Here is a 17,979-nt window from a genome sequence, read left to right on the forward strand (position 1 = left end):
TGTGCAGGGTGAGGAAGCGTCCGTGTGACATAGTGCAGGGTGAGGGAGCGTCAGTATGATATAGTGCAGGCTGCAGGGTAAGGGAGCGTCAGTGTGATATAGTGCAGGCTGCAGGGTGATGGCGCGTCAGTGTGATATAGTGCAGGCGGCAGGGTGAGGGAGCGTCAGTGTGATATAGTGCAGGCTGCAGGGTGAGGGAGCGTCAGTGTGATTTAGTGCAGGCTGCATGGTGAGGGAGCGTCAGTGTGATATAGTGCAGGCAGCAGGGTGAGGGAGCGTCAGTGTGATATAGTGCAGGCAGCAGGGTGAGGGAGCGTCAGTGTGATAAAGTGCAGGCTGCAGGGTGAGGGAGCGTCAGTGTGATATAGTGCAGGCTGCAGGGTGAGGGAGAGTGTCAGTGTGATATAGTACAGGTTGCAGGGTGAGGGAGCGTTAGTGTGATATTGTGCTGGGTGAGGGAGCGTCCTTGTGACAGTGCAGGCTGCAGGGTGAGGGAGCGTCAGTGTGATATAGTGCAGGGTAAGGGAGCAATCAGTGTGATATAGTGCAGGCTGTAGGGTGAGGGAGCGTCTCTGTAATATAGTGCAGGGGTAGGTAGCGTCCGTGTGACATAGTGCAGGCTGCAGGGTGAGGGAGCATCAGTGTGATATAATGCAGGCTGCAGGGTAAGGGAGCGTCAGTGTGATATAGTGCAGGCTGCAGGGTGAGGGAGCGTCTGTGTGATATAGTGCAGGGTGAGGGAGCGTCAGTGTGATATGGTGCAGGCTTCAGGGTGAGGGAGCGTCAGTGTGATATAGAGCAGGCTGCAGGGTGAGGATGCGTCAGTGTGATATAGTGCAGGGTGAGGGAGCGTCAGTGTGATATAGTGCAGGGTGAGGGAGCTTCAGAGTGATATAGAGCAGGCTGAAGGATGAGGATACGTCAGTGTGATATAGTGCAGGCTGCAGGGTGAGGGAGGGTGTCAGTGTGATATAGTGCAGGCTGCAGGGTGAGGGAGGGTGTCAGTGTGATATAGTGCAGGCAGCAGGGTGAGGGAGCTTCAGTGTGATATAATGCAGGGTGAGGGAGTGTCAGTGTGATATAGTGCAGGGTGAGGGAGCGTCAGTATAATATAGTGCAGGCTGCAGGGTGAGGAAGCGTCAGTGTGATATAGTGCAGGGTGAGTGAGCGTCAGTGTGATATAGTGCAGGCTGCAGGGTGAGGGAGCGTCAGTGTGACAGTGCAGGCTGCAGGGTGAGTGAGGGTCAGTGTGATATAGTGCAGGGTGAGGGAGCGACAGTGTGATATAGTGCAGGGTGAGGGAGCGTCAGTGTGATATAGTGCAGGCTGCAGGGTGAGGGAGCTTCAGAGTGATATAGAGCAGGCTGAAGGGTGAGGATACGTCAGTGTGATATAGTGCAGGCTGCAGGTTGAGGGAGGGTGTCAGTGTGATATAGTGCAGGCAGCAGGGTGAGGGAGCGTCAGTGTGATATAGTGCAGGGTGAGGGAGTGTCAGTGTGATATAGTGCAGGGTGAGGGAGCGTCAGTATGATATAGTGCAGGCTGCAGGGTGAGGAAGCGTCAGTGTGATATAGTGCAGGGTGAGTGAGCGTCAGTGTGATATAGTGCAGGCTGCAGGGTGAGGGAGCGTCAGTGTGACAGTGCAGGCTGCAGGGTGAGTGAGGGTCAGTGTGATATAGTGCAGGGTGAGGGAGCGTCAGTGTGATATAGTGCAGGGTGAGGGAGCGTCAGTGTGATATAGTGCAGGCTGCAGGGTGAGGTAGCGTCAGTGTGATATAGTGCAGGCTGCAGCGTGAGGGAGCGTCAGTGTTATATAGTGCAGGTTGCAGGGTGAGGGAGCGTCAGTGTGATATAGTGCAGACTGTAGGGTGAGGGAGCGTATCAGAGTGATATAGTGCAGGCTGCAGGGTGAGGGAGCGTCAGTGTGATATAGTGCAGGCTGCAGGGTGAGGGAGCGTCTGTGTGATATAGTGCAGGGTGAGGGAGCGTCAGTGTGATATAGTGCAGGGTGAGGGAGCGTCCGTGTGACATAGTGCAGGCTGCAGGGTGAGGGAGCGTCAGTGTGATATAATGCAGGCTGCAGGGTAAGGGAGCGTCAGTGTGATATAGTGCAGGCTGCAGGGTGAGGGAGCGTCTGTGTGATATAGTGCAGGGTGAGGGAGCGTCAGTGTGATATGGTGCAGGCTTCAGGGTGAGGGAGCGTCAGTGTGATATAGAGCAGGCTGCAGGGTGAGGATGCGTCAGTGTGAGATAGTGCATGGTGAGGGAGCGTCAGTGTGATATAGTGCAGGCTGCAGGGTGAGGGAGCGTCAGTGTGATATAGTGCAGGCTGCAGGGTGAGGGAGCGTCAGTGTGATATAGTGCAGGCTGCAGGGTGAGGGAGCGTCAGTGTGATATAGTGCAGGCTGCAGGGTGAGGGAGCGTCAGTGTGATATAGTGCAGGCTGCAGGGTGAGTGTGATATAGTGCAGGCTGCAGGGTGAGGGAGCGTCAGTGTGATATAGTGCAGGCTGCAGGGTGAGGGAGCGTCAGTGTGATATAGTGCAGGCTGCAGGGTGAGGGAGCGTCAGTGTGATATAGTGCAGGCTGCAGGGTGAGGGAGCGTCAGTGTGATATACTGTAGTGCAGGGTGAGGGAGGGTGTCAGTGTGATATAGTGCAGGCTTGCAGGGTGAGGGAGGGTGTCAGTGTGATATAGTGCAGGCAGCAGGGTGAGGGAGCGTCAGTGTGATATAATGCAGGGTGAGGGAGTGTCAGTGTGATATAGTGCAGGGTGAGGGAGCGTCAGTATGATATAGTGCAGGCTGCAGGGTGAGGAAGCGTCAGTGTGATATAGTGCAGGGTGAGTGAGCGTCAGTGTGATATAGTGCAGGCTGCAGGGTGAGGGAGCGTCAGTGTTACAGTGCAGGCTGCAGGGTGAGTGAGGGTCAGTGTGATATAGTGCAGGGTGAGGGAGCGTCAGTGTGATATAGTGCAGGGTGAGGGAGCGTCAGTGTGATATGGTGCAGGCTTCAGGGTGAGGGAGCGTCAGTGTGATATAGAGCAGGCTGCAGGGTGAGGATGCGTCAGTGTGAGATAGTGCAGGGTGAGGGAGCGTCAGTGTGATATAGTGCAGGCTGCAGGGTGAGGGAGCGTCAGTGTGATATAGTGCAGGCTGCAGGGTGAGGGAGCGTCAGTGTGATATAGTGCAGGCTGCAGGGTGAGGGAGCGTCAGTGTGATATAGTGCAGGCTGCAGGGTGAGTGTGATATAGTGCAGGCTGCAGGGTGAGGGAGCGTCAGTGTGATATAGTGCAGGCTGCAGGGTGAGGGAGCGTCAGTGTGATATAGTGCAGACTGCAGGGTGAGGGAGCGTCAGTGTGATATAGTGCAGGCTGCAGGGTGAGGGAGCGTCAGTGTGATATAGTGCAGGGCTGCAGGGTGAGGGAGGGTGTCAGTGTGATATAGTGCAGGCTGCAGGGTGAGGGAGGGTGTCAGTGTGATATAGTGCAGGCAGCAGGGTGAGGGAGCGTCAGTGTGATATAATGCAGGGTGAGGGAGTGTCAGTGTGATATAGTGCAGGGTGAGGGAGCGTCAGTATGATTTAGTGCAGGCTGCAGGGTGAGGAAGCGTCAGTGTGATATAGTGCAGGGTGAGTGAGCGTCAGTGTGATATAGTGCAGGCTGCAGGGTGAGGGAGCGTCAGTGTGACAGTGCAGGCTGCAGGGTGAGTGAGGGTCAGTGTGATATAGTGCAGGGTGAGGGAGCGTCAGTGTGATATAGTGCAGGGTGAGGGAGCGTCAGTGTGATATAGTGCAGGGTGAGGGAGCGTCAGTGTGATATAGTGGCAGGCTTCAGGGTGAGGGAGCTTCAGAGTGATATAGAGCAGGCTGAAGGGTGAGGATACGTCAGTGTGATATAGTGCAGGCTGCAGGGTGAGGGAGGGTGTCAGTTTGATATAGTGCAGGCTGCAGGGTGAGGGAGGGTGTCAGTGTGATATAGTGCAGGCAGCAGGGTGAGGGAGCGTCAGTGTGATATAGTGCAGGGTGAGGGAGTGTCAGTGTGATATAGTGCAGGGTGAGGGAGCGTCAGTATGATATAGTGCAGGCTGCAGGGTGAGGAAGCGTCAGTGTGATATAGTGCAGGGTGAGTGAGCGTCAGTGTGATATAGTGCAGGCTGCAGGGTGAGGGAGCGTCAGTGTGACAGTGCAGGCTGCAGGGTGAGTGAGGGTCAGTGTGATATAGTGCAGGGTGAGGGAGCGTCAGTGTGATATAGTGCAGGGTGAGGGAGCGTCAGTGTGATATAGTGCAGGCTGCAGGGTGAGGTAGCGTCAGTGTGATATAGTGCAGGCTGCAGCGTGAGGGAGCGTCAGTGTTATATAGTGCAGGTTGCAGGGTGAGGGAGCGTCAGTGTGATATGGTGCAGACTGCAGGGTGAGGGAGCGTATTAGAGTGATATAGTGCAGGCTGCAGGGTGAGGGAGCGTCAGTGTGATATAGTGCAGGCTGCAGGGTGAGGGAGCGTCAGTGTGATATAGTGCAGACTGCAGGGTGAGGGAGCGTATCAGAGTGATATAGTGCAGACTGCAGGGTGATGGAGCATCAGTGTGATATAGTGCAGGCTGCAGGGTGAGGGAGCGTCAGTGTGATATAGCGCAGGCTGCAGGGTGAGGGAGTGTCAGTGTGATATAGTGCATACTGCAGGGTGAGGGAGCGTCAGTGTGATATAGTGCAGGCTGCAGGGTGAGGGAGCGTCAGTGTGATATAGTGCAGGCAGCAGGGTGATGGAGAGTCAGTGTGATATAGTGCAGGCTGCAGGGTGAGGGAGCATCAGTGTGATATAGTGCAGGCTGCAGGGTGAGGGAGCGTCAGTGTGATATAGTGCATACTGCAGGGTGAGGGAGCGTCAGTGTGATATAGCGCAGGCTGCAGGGTGAGGGAGCGTCAGTGTGATATAGCGCAGGCTGCAGGGTGAGGGAGCGTCAGTGTGATATAGTGCATACTGCAGGGTGAGGGAGTGTCAGTGTGATATAGTGCAGGCTGCAGGGTGAGGGAGCGTCAGTGTGATATAGCGCAGGCTGCAGGGTGAGGGAGCGTCAGTGTGATATAGTGCAGGGTGAGGGAGGGTGTCAGTGTGATATAGTGCAGGCTGCAGGGTGAGGGAGCATCAGTGTGATATAGTGCAGGCTGCAGGGAGAGGGAGTGTCAGTATGATATAGTGCAGGCTGCAGGGTGAGGGAGTATCGGTGTGATATAGTGCAGGGTGAGGGAGCGTCAGTGTGATCTAGTGCAGGCTGCAGGGTGTGGGAGGGTCAGTGTGATATAGTGCAAGGTGAGGGAGCGTCAGTGTTATATAGTGCAGGCTGCAGGAGGGTGTCAGTGTGATATAGTGCAGGTTGCAAGGTGAGGGAGCTTCAGAGTGATATAGAGCAGGCTGCAGGGTGAGGGAGCGTCAGTGTGATATAGCGCAGGTGGCAGGGTGAGGGAGCGTCAGTGTGATATAGTGCAGGCTGCAGGGTGAAGGAGCGTCAGTGTGATATAGTGCAAGCTGCAGGGTGAGGGAGCGTCAGTGTGATATAGAGCAGGCTGCAGGGTGAGGGAGCGTCAGTGTGATATAGTGCAGGCTGCAGGGTGAGGGAGCTTCAGAGTGATATAGTGCAGGCTGCAGGGTGAGGGAGTATCGGTGTGATATAGTGCAGGGTGAGGGAGCGTCAGTGTGATCTAGTGCAGGCTGCAGGGTGTGGGAGGGTCAGTGTGATATAGTGCAAGGTGAGGGAGCGTCAGTGTGATATAGTGCAGGCTGCAGGAGGGTGTCAGTGTGATATAGTGCAGTTTGCAGGGTGAGGGAGCTTCAGAGTGATATAGAGCAGGCTGCAGGGTGAGGGAGCGTCAGTGTGATATAGCGCAGGTGGCAGGGTGAGGGAGCGTCAGTGTGATATAGTGCAGGCTGCAGGGTGAGGGAGCGTCAGTGTGATATAGTGCAGACTGCAATGTGAGGGTGCGTCAGTGTGATATAGTACAGGATGCAGGGTGAGGGAGCCGTCAGTGTGATACATACCTCCCAACTTTTGCAGCTCAGCAGTCGGGGTGTGGCCTAATTTGGGGGCGTGGCCTATACTCTCGGCTCTCTCGCGAGGCCACGCCCCCATTTTGCCGCTATGGGGGCATGACACGGAGGCTCTGTGAGCCTCTAGCCATGCCCCCAGCCCCCTGGCTGCGGGAATAGACATGCGCACAGCGTTTATTCCCCACTGCTTAGCAGCTGACAGGGGGGACTCCCAACAGCCCCCCCCCCCCCACCGCGGGACACTGCCGCCCACGGGTGGGACAGCGGGACAGGCCCTGACAATCGGGACTGTCCCGATAAAATCGGGACTGTTGGGAGGTATCAGGGCCGGTGCAAGGCACCGGAGCGCCCCAGGCGAGTCGGGGTGGGGGCGCCCCGGTGCCGGGGGGGGGGGGGTACCTGTCCTGCGGCGCTGTGTATTTAAATCTGGCGGCGGAGGCAGCGGGGGTCCCTCCATTAGAAATCACGAGCGCTATCCGCCGGGCTATGCGGAAGCGCTTCTAGTGTCAAAACACTGGCAGCACGCTGATTGGCTGAGATCAGCGTGCGCCGTGCTGCCAGAGTTTTCACACTAGAAGCGCTTCCGCATAGCCCGGCGGATAGCGCTCGTGATTTCTAATGGACTGCAGGGACCCCCGCTGCCTCTGCCGCCAGATTTAAATACACAGCGCCGTAGGACAGGTACCCGGGCGGCACAAAATGCCGCCCTCCAGTGGCCGGCGCCCTAGGCAAATGCCTAGATTTGCCTAGTGGTGGCGCCGGCCCTGGGAGGTATGGTGATATAGTGCAGGGTGAGGGAGCATCAGTGTGATACAGTATAGTACAGGGTGAGGGAGCGTCAATGTGATATAGTACAGGGGGCCTTATTTTGGTTCATTCTTTCTGACAAAATCCTTCTTAGATGGGCAAAACCATGTGCACTGCAGGGGGGCAGGTGTTACTTGTGCAGAGAGAATTAGATTTGGGTGGGGTTTTACTTCAAAGTGAGATCTATATTGCAGTGTAAAAATAAAGCAGTCAGTATTTACCCTGAACAGAAACAAAATAACTCACCCAAATCTAATTCTCTCTGCACATGTTACATCTGCCCCCCTGCAGTGCACATGGTTTTGTCCATCTAAGAAGGATTTTGTCAGAAAGAATGAACCAAAATAAGGCCCAGGGTGACTGAGCATCAGTGTGATATAGTGCAGGCTGCAGGGTGAGGGAGCGTCATGGTGATATAGTACAGGGTGAGGGAGCGTCAGTGTGATATAGTGCAGGGTGAGGGTGGCCAGTCCTGCAGTGTGGGATCCCGTGGTTTTGTGGGGCCCCGGGGTGTGTTGCACCTCGGGCTGCAGGGCCTTCAGGGTTTGTGTGGGTCCTAGGGTTACCAACTCATCCCTTTAATCCGGGACACATATTAATTACGCAGGTTCTGTGGCAGTTTAAAACCAGGTGAAATCCAGCCACAGAACCTGTGTAATTAATATGTGTCCTGGATTAAAGGGTTGAGTTGGTGACCCTAGTGTGTCCCCTGGTTTTTGGGGGGTCCGGGTCCTGTAGAGTGGGGCCCTTGGGTCTTGGTTGGTTCTGGTGTGTGTGTGTGTGTGTGTGTGTGTGTGTGGCCCCTGGTGTTTGGGGGTTGGTGTACTGCAGGGTGGGTCCCCTAAGGTTTGGGAGTCTTGACCGTTGGTGGCAGCCATGTTAAACTGAAAGCTTCTGTTCTGTATGTGAAATGTTCTGCGGTCTGAGTGATGCTCTGCACAGGATGTGGCTTATAAGACAGTAGCGCAAGCTTCCTCTAAATTCAGATTATTAAATTCAAAGCTGAAAATGGGCAGGAGACTGGTGCGACGCAGCCACGTCACTGGTGGAAACCATTTCTGTAACAAGGGTGCTTCCTCCAAGCCAACCACTTCCTGTGCACACAACATCCTTCTTGCTGGCTGGTGGCAGGTGTCCATCATGAACCTCCCCGTTCTCGTGCGGTCTCACTGAGCTGATGACAGGAATATAACCCAGCAATGTCGCTGGCGATGAAGGCCCGGCAGAGGGTGAAGAGGAAAACCATCAAGGACAAAGTATTTGGGTGCAGTTTAGTAGAACATCTGCAACTGTCGGGACAGGAAGGTGAGTCCCTGATACGGGCGTCACATGTACCATATAATACACCATATAATACACCATATCATACACCATATAATACACTATATAATACACCATATAATACACCATATAATACACCATATCATACACCATATAATACACTATATAATACACCATATAATAAACTATATAATACACCATATAATACACCATATAATACACTATATAATACACCACATAATGCACCATATAATACATTATAGAATACACCATATCATACACCATATAATACACCATATAATACATTATATAATACACCATATAATACACCATATAATACACTATATAATACACCACATAATGCACCATATAATACATTATATAATACACCATATCATACACCATATAATACACCATATAATACATTATATAATACACCATATCATACACCATATAATACATTATATAATACACCATATAATACACTATATAATACACTATATAATACACCATATCATACACCATATAATACATTATATAATACACCATATAATACACCATATAATACACTATATAATACACCATATAATACATTATATCATACACCATATAATACACTATATAATACACCATATAATACATTATATAATGCATTATATAATACACCATATAATACACCATATAATACACCATATAATACACCATATAATACACTATATAATACACCATATAATACATTATATAATACACCATATAATACATTATATAATACACCATATAATACACCATATAATACACCATATAATACACCATATAATACACCATATAATACACCATATAATACACCATATAATACATTATATAATACACCATATAATACATTATATAATACACCATATAATACATTATATAATACACCATATCATACACCATATAATACATTATATAATACAACATATAATACACCATATAATACACCATATCATACACCATATAATACATTATATAATACACCATATAATACACCATATAATACACCATATAATACACCACATAATGCACCATATAATACATTATATAATACACCATATCATACACCATATAATACACCATATAATACACCATATAATACATTATATAATACACCATATCATACACCATATAATACATTATATAATACACCATATAATACACTATATAATACACTATATAATACACCATATAATACACTATATAATACACCATATAATACATTATATAATACACCATATCATACACCATATAATACATTATATAATACACCATATAATACACCATATCATACACCATATAATACACTATATAATAAACTATATAATACACCATATAATACACCATATAATACATTATATAATACACCATATAATACATTATATAATACACTATATAATACACCATATAATACACTATATAATACACCATATCATACACCATATAATACATTATATAATACACCATATCATACACCATATAATACATTATATAATACATTATATAATACACCATATCATACACCATATAATACATTATATAATACAACATATAATACACCATATCATACACCATATAATACACCATATCATACACCATATAATACACCATATCATATACCACATCATACACCATATCATATACTATATCATACACCATATCATATACTATATCATACACCATATCATACACCATATCATATACTATATCATACACCACATGATACACCATATCATACACCATGGGCTGAAAATTGCTCAGTGCATACACACTGATGGGCAGAATGACTGGGCTGAAAATCACTCATTGCATACACACTGATGGGCAGAATGACTGGGCTGATAAAAGCTCAGTGCATACACACCGATTGGGAGAATGACTGGGCTGATAATCGCTCAGTGCATACACACTGATGGGCAGAATGACTGGGCTGATAATCGCTCCGTGCATACACACCGATTGGGAGAATGACTGGGCTGATAATCGCTCATTGCATACACACTGATGGGCAGAATGACTGGGCTGATAATAGCTCAGTGCATACACACTGATGGGGAGAATGACTGGCCTGATAATCGCTCATTGCATACACACTGATGGGCAGAATGACTGGGCAGATAATCGCTCATTGAATACACACTGATGGGGAGAATGACAGGGCTGAAAACCGCTCAGTGCATACACACTGATTGGGAGAATGACTGGGCTGATAATCGCTCATTGCCTACACACTGATGGGCAGAATGACTGGCCTGATAATCGCTCATTGCATACACACTGATGGGCAGAATGACTGGGCTGAAAATCGCTCAGTGCATACACACTGATTGGGAGAATGACTGAGCTGATAATCGCTCAGTGCATACACACTGATGGGGAGAATGACTGGGCTGATAATCGCTCTGTGCATACACACTGATGGGGAGAATGACTGGGCTGATAATCGCTCATTGCATACACACTGATGGGCAGAATGACTGGGCTGAAAATCGCTCAGTGCATACACACTGATTGGGAGAATGACTGAGCTGATAATCGCTCAGTGCATACACACCGATTGGGAGAATGACTGGGCTGATAATCGCTCATTGCATACACACTGATGGGCAGAATGACTGGGCTGATAATAGCTCAGTGCATACACACTGATGGGGAGAATGACTGGCCTGATAATCGCTCATTGCATACACACTGATGGGCAGAATGACTGGGCAGATAATCGCTCATTGAATACACACTGATGGGGAGAATGACAGGGCTGAAAACCGCTCAGTGCATACACACTGATTGGGAGAATGACTGGGCTGATAATCGCTCATTGCCTACACACTGATGGGCAGAATGACTGGCCTGATAATCGCTCATTGCATACACACTGATGGGCAGAATGACTGGGCTGAAAATCGCTTAGTGCATACACACTGATTGGGAGAATGACTGAGCTGATAATCGCTCAGTGCATACACACTGATGGGGAGAATGACTGGGCTGATAATCGCTCTGTGCATACACACTGATGGGGAGAATGACTGCGCTGATAATCGATCTGTGCATACACACTGATGGGGAGAATGACTGGGCTGATAATCGATCTGTGCATACACACTGATGGGGAGAATGACTGGGCTGATAATCGCTCAGTGCATACACACTGATGGGGAGAATGACTGGGCTGATAATCGCTCAGTGCATACACACTGATGGGGAGAATGACTGGGCTGATAATCGCTCAGTGCATACACACTGATGGGGAGAATGACTGGGCTGATAATCGCTCAGTGCATACACACTGATGGGGAGAATGACTGGGCTGATAATCGCTCCGTGCATACACACTGATGGGGAGAATGACTGGGCTGATAATCGCTCAGTGCATACACACTGATGGGGAGAATGACTGGGCTGATAATCGCTCAGTGCATACACACTGATGGGGAGAATGACTGGGCTGATAATCGCTCAGTGCATACACACTGATGGGGAGAATGACTGGGCTGATAATCGCTCAGTGCATACACACTGATGGGGAGAATGACTGGGCTGATAATCGCTCAGTGCATACACACTGATGGGGAGAATGACTGGGCTGATAATCGCTCAGTGCATACAAACTGATGGGGAGAATGACTGGGCTGATAATCGATCTGTGCATACACACTGATGGGGAGAATGACTGGGATGAAAATCGCTCAGTGCATACACACTGATGGGGAGAATGACTGGGCTGATAATCGCTCAGTGCATACACACTGATGGGGAGAATGACTGGGCTGATAATCGCTCCGTGCATACACACTGATGGGGAGAATGACTGGGCTGATAATCGCTCAGTGCATACACACTGATGGGGAGAATGACTGGGCTGATAATCGCTCAGTGCATACACACTGATGGGCAGAATGACTGGGCTGATAATCGCTCTGTGCATACACACTGATGGGGAGAATGACTGGGCTGAAAATCGCTCTGTGCATACACACTGATGGGGAGAATGACTGGGCTGATAATCGCTCTGTGCATACACACTGATGGGGAGAATGACTGGGCTGAAAATCGCTCTGTGCATACACACTGATGGGGAGAATGACTGATCTGAAAATCGATCTGTGCATACACACTGATGGGGAGAATGACTGATCTGATAATCGCTCACTGCATACACACTGATGGGGAGAATGACTGGGCTGATAATCGCTCAGTGCATACACACTGATGGGCAGAATGACTGGGCTGATAATCGCTCTGTGCATACACACTGATGGGCAGAATGACTGGCCTGATAATCGCTCTGTACATACACACTGATGGGCAGAATGACTGGCCTGATAATCGCTCTGTGCATACACACTGATGGGGAGAATGACTGGCCTGATAATCGCTCTGTGCATACACACTGATGGGGAGAATGACTGGGCTGATAATCGCTCTGTGCATACACACTGATGGACAGAATGACTGGCCTGATAATCGCTCTGTGCATACACACTGATGGGGAGAATGACTGGCCTGATAATCGCTCTGTGCATACACACTGATGGAGAGAATGACTGGGCTGATAATCGCTCTGTGCATACACACTGATGGGCAGAATGACTGGGCTGATAATCGCTCTGTGCATACACACTGATGGGGAGAAAGACTGATCTGATGATCGCTCTGTGCATACACACTGATGGGGAGAATGACTGGGCTGATAATCGCTCTGTGCATACACACTGATGGGGAGAATGACTGGGCTGATAATCGCTCAGTGCATACACACTGATGGGGAGAATGACTGGCCTGATAATCGCTCATTGCATACACACTGTGATTTTCGCCCGTTTTAGTGTTTTTTTCCCCCGGGGGTGGACATAGCTGGACAATATGGAAAGCCACCCACCCCATTGCTCATCTACTGGTAATACCAAGCAGATAAGTTACTGGGTCAGCGATGATATGGGAGCACGGTCATCGCTGCCCTGTACACCCTGGGTGGCTTTCAGCTCAGTCACCCCGATGTTTGAGTTTATTGCTTTCTGTGTCAAGTGCAGGGCTGCCACTAGAAATTGTGGGGCCCGGGATTGATTTCCAGTCTGAGCCTCCAAACCCCCCCCCCCACACCACACACACACACACACACACACACACACACACACACACTACACTGCATAGCTACATACTAAATATCCACAGCATACATTCATACACACACACACTACACAGTATAAAGCATACCGTACACACTGGCCTCCTCCTCTGATCTGATCTGCGCTGCGGTCCCGGTCCCCGAGCCGGGTCTCCTTCCCGCGATCGCCTGCCGGGAGTCTTCCTTCTGATCCCAGAGTCATCTCCCCGCGATCCCCTGCCGGGAGTCCAGATGTTTTCGCCCCGCAAACCAGTCAGGCCTCCTCCTCCTCCCTGTGCTCCATGGCTGTGCAGGGGTATTCCGCTGCCCCCCGGGCCCCCATGTCTGCCGGGGCCTGGGACTCCAGACCCCACAGTCCCCCCCTGTCGGCAGCCTGTTGCGCACCGCCGTCCGGGGTGCGAGGCACCCGGACGGACGGCGGATGCTGCACGCTGTGACGCAGCCGGGGACGTTGCCTGGCAGCGTCTCAAGCCTCCTTCTGACGGGGAGCGTCGGGACGTTGCTAGGCAACGTTCCCAAGCGTCCGCCCGGCGGCAGGTGACGCGCCCGCCTGACGTCAGGCGGCGCGAAAGTTCAAATAAATAGCCGGCGTCTGCTTTAGCTAGTTTAGCTGCTAGCTCTCTGCCCTGTTGGCAGATAGCTTATGCTTACCATAGCCCTTGCGTCCCGGTCCCCGTGGCTTCCAGTCCACAAGTCCTGCTTTCCAGCTCCTGGTGTCTTCTGTGTCTGATTCTCCCAGCCTTCCCTGGAGTGTCCTGTCAGCTTCCTGCTTCTACCAGAAGACCTGCTTCAGTCTGAGCCTGCGTTTGGCCCACTATCTCCATCCTCTCGTGGGTCACGTAAGTGCTCCAGTGGAGCCTCGGTCTATCTTCTTCCTCCAGTGGCCCGCCGTGGCCGTACCCCTCCGTGGGTTCATTGTTGTTCCTTTCCATACACCTCCCGTGGCCGTCGTGGCCGTACCCCTCCGTGGGTTCTGTATTCCCTTTTCATTCTGCTCCTGTGGCCCGCCGTGGCGGTACCCCTCCGTGGGTTCAGTATTCCCTTTTCATTCTGCTCCTGTGGTCCACCGTGGCTGTGCCCTTCAGAGGGTTCATTCTTTATCTTCTTTTTGTATCTTTCAGTCTTTATTAACATCTGTCAGGCAGGGAGTGTCCTCTCGTCCTATCCTGGTTTTGAGGAGTCACTGTCCCTTGAACATAGCCTGCTGGAGACTCCTCTTCCCATTCACCTGTGTCTGGGACTTGGTCGCTTCCCGGTTTGGCCTGGTGCCGGCAGTCAGGGGTCAACTCCCAGCTAGGCCCGGTAGTTAGTAGTCCTCTTGGGTGCCCTGTGGCGATCGTTTACCCCTTGTCCTCACATAAGACCTGGCTGCATCGGGGTCGGAGCGGGCCTAACTCGCTCCTTCGGACGCGGCGGCCACAGGTGAAGCCTAGCTCTGCAGGGGTTTACCATCTGCCTCAGGGACTCAATAGAGTCAGAGTAGGATCCGCTGTGGCCGTCCTAACTGGCGGTCCCGGCTACGGGCTCACGCCTGACCACCTGCTTAAATCCCGTAGGCATAGTAACACAGCCCTGGTCATGTGCGCTCAACATAAAATCTAATCCTGTCGCTCAATTACAAAATCTGTTTGTTCCTCATAACCCTTCAACACATCTGTCCATGAATTTCATTACTGATCTACCACCGTTGTGTGGCTATAACCCAACTTGGTTCATTATTGACCGTTTTGTTTGTTTCACTGCTCCTACATCAGCTTCTAAATTTACGCAGCTCTTTCATCCAAAAGATCACTAGACTTCATGGCTTTTGAACACAAAAATATCTGTTGAGGGGGGCAATTTGTGGCAAAATTTTGTACAACACAGAGAGGAGTATTCAATGCCGGTGCGAGCGGCCGGCGAGGGGGTTAAACTGCGAGGATCACAGAAAACCAGTGAACCTCGCAGTTTAACCCCCGCGCCGGCCGCTCGCACTATGCAACGTTCCGGGGGAATCCTCGCTGTCACAGAACTGCGAGGATTCCCCTAAACTGCGAGAGCCGCGGCTAGTGCAGCAAACTCGCTGTAATTAGCCTCGATTCTCGCAGCTTTTGGAGGCACATTCGCAAATTCCCCCTCGCTCAAAAAACGGAGCGAGGGGGAATTTGCGAATGAGGGGTGTCAGTTGAATACTGACAGGGTGAGCGGTGACTGCAAGCAAAAAGTCCTGCTCGCAGTCACCGCTCGCCCACGGCATTGAATATATGCCAGAATGTATTTCAATTAGTCTTTTTCCCACAACTAAAGTGGACATGTTAAGTGTGGAGCCTATGTGAATACCCAGTCTGCCATTTTCTCACTGACTTTATTTTGCAGTTGATAGAGATGTGAGGTTCAGTCCACCATGGGGCAATGACACGTTGGTTAGTGCTGTGCCCAGATCTGTAACCAGCTTAGCTATTCCGAGCCTGGTCATTTTTCATCCACCTAAACCTACCTCAGCAAAAGCTTTATAAACTGAAGCAAGAATGAAGGGGTACTTGTGTATTCGCAGGGTGCCCACGAAGCTATTTGCTTAGTGGGCTATTTTGCGTAGTGAAATCGCATCGCGTGCAATTTTTCTGTGTGATGCGATTTTTTTCATTGTATAAGCACCCATACCATGAGATGTGATGGTACTTCATTTTAAATGCACCCATGCACACCCTCACTATTCATGTCACCCCAAAGTGTGGCAAACGCAGCCAGTTACGCATCCTCCCGGCCTTTTCATACCCCCACTATCCACGTAGGCATGGAGTTGATTTTATATAGTGTGGCGAGCGCAGCGATCCACCGATCCCGAAGCATGGCGAGCGCACGCAGATTACTTTACATGTATTATGCGTCCCCTCGCGGGGCTTGCCATACTTTATAAAATCAACTCCACGCCGACGTAGATAGTGGGGGTATGAAAAGGTCGGGAGGACGCGTAACCGCGTCCGCTTGCCACGCTTCGGGGTGACGTGGATAGTGGGGGTATGCATGGGTGCTTTTAAAATTAAGTACCATGACATCTCATGCGATGGATGCTTATACAATGAAAAGTCGCACAGAAAAATTGCACGCGATGTGATTTTCCTACAGTGCCGTACGTATGTAAATTGGGCGCCCTGCAAATACACAAGTACCAATGAATGTGTTATAAGTAGAGATGTGTAGACTCAAATTCCAGAGATCCGAGCCCCCACGAACGTCATCATTCCGAGCCCGGTTCCGAGCAGCGCTCGGAGATTCCCGCCTGACTCGGGTCCGTCCGCTTGGTCAGAACATCATCTCCCAGCGCCGGATTTCGCGAGGCTTTAAATAGTGGCTGCTGCGCCCGCCATCTTCACTCCAGTCTAGTAGTGGGTTGGGAGAGGGTGTGTTGGTGCTGCTGCTGGGGCTTAAACTTGAGCTTGAACGCAATATTTTTTATTCGCTGGGGCTGTCTCCCTCAGTGTTGCTGTGTACTCTGTTCTCCTCTCTGCTTATGGTGGGCTCTCCTTAGCAAGGAGGACAGTCTAACTGTGTACTTGTCTCCTCTGTGCTGGGGCCTACGTCTGGTGCTGTGCTGTGCTGTAATATATATTATATGAATATATATATATTATATTATATTGTCCACTGGTGCTGCCTGCACTGAATCTGCCATTATTATTTAGTTACTCAGTCCACTGTTGCCACTGAGTGCCACTGCCAAGCAGTACCTAATAATACAATTAATTATTATTATAAATTCTGCTGGTGCACTGCATAGAGCTACTGGTGGTGTGTAATATAACTACCTTTTGTGTTGACCACTGGCAGGGCCGAAACTAGGGTTTCTGGCGCCTGGGGCAAGGCAGTCTTTTGGTGCCCCCCCTCTAGTGATGTTGCTGCTTCGCGCCGGAGGCGCGTTGAAATTTTCGGGGGGGGGGGGGGGGCGTGGCATAATTTGGGGGCGTGGTCTATAATCGCTGCTCTCCCGCGAGGCCACGCCCCCATTTTGCCGCTATGGGGGCATGACCCAGAGGCTCTGTGAGCCTCTAGCCATGCCCCCAGCCCCCTGGCTGCGGGAATAGACGCTGTGCGCATGCGCACAGCGTTTATTCCCCACTGCTTAGTTAGCAGCTGACAGGGGGGACCGACCAAATGACGCCTTGTCCCTGGCGCCGGAGACCCCCCCCTCCCCGCACAGTCCTCTCACCGCTCACCCCGCAGCCGCATCTTACTTTTCGTCCGTCTCCTACTAGCGCTGCGGCGGGAAGCGCTGATGACTTCAAAAAGACTTGCCGGACGCTGATTGGCTGAATTCAGCCAATCAGCGTCCGGCAAGTCTTTTCGAAGTCATCAGCACTTCCTGCAGCCGCGCTAGTAGGAGATGGACGGACATACACCGGACCTCACAGCGCCCCTCACCTCCAGCGCCCGGTGCGCGTGACCCCCCAGCCCCCCCCTAGTTACGGCCCTGCCACTGGCAGTGCTACTGCCTGCCTGCCTACCTACCTAGTAGTTTATTTTCTCTACCTACTAGGCTTCCATATTATTAATACTTAATTAATTGAATTATATATAGTCCACTGGTGCTGCCTTCACTGAATACTGTGAATAGAGGTTGCCAGTATTATTTACTGTCCACTGTTGCCACTGGCAGTGTTACTACCTAGTGTACCTACCTAGTAGTACAACTACATACTAGGCTGCTATATATAAT

General features: G+C 50.6%; 2 protein-coding genes across 2 annotated transcripts in view; both read left to right on the forward strand.

Moving 5' to 3' along the window:
- LOC146050261 (rho GTPase-activating protein 30-like) overlaps positions 1-15,656 on the forward strand; it is a 44,338-nt gene extending 28,682 nt beyond the window's left edge. The window contains exons 4-6 of the mRNA XM_083167189.1: positions 14,026-14,125; positions 14,408-14,541; positions 15,642-15,656. Coding sequence (XP_083023315.1) covers positions 14,026-14,125; positions 14,408-14,541; positions 15,642-15,656 — 249 coding nt within the window. The remainder of the gene's footprint in view (positions 1-14,025; positions 14,126-14,407; positions 14,542-15,641) is intronic.
- LOC146049909 (uncharacterized) overlaps positions 8,029-17,979 on the forward strand; it is a 104,734-nt gene continuing 94,783 nt past the window's right edge. The window contains exon 1 of the mRNA XM_083166590.1: positions 8,029-8,152. The gene's annotated coding sequence lies outside the window, so the exon portion shown is untranslated. The remainder of the gene's footprint in view (positions 8,153-17,979) is intronic.

The sequence above is a fragment of the Crinia signifera genome, chromosome 12 (assembly GCF_055691185.1).
Source record: "Crinia signifera chromosome 12, ASM5569118v1, whole genome shotgun sequence".
NCBI lineage: Eukaryota > Metazoa > Chordata > Amphibia > Anura > Myobatrachidae > Crinia > Crinia signifera.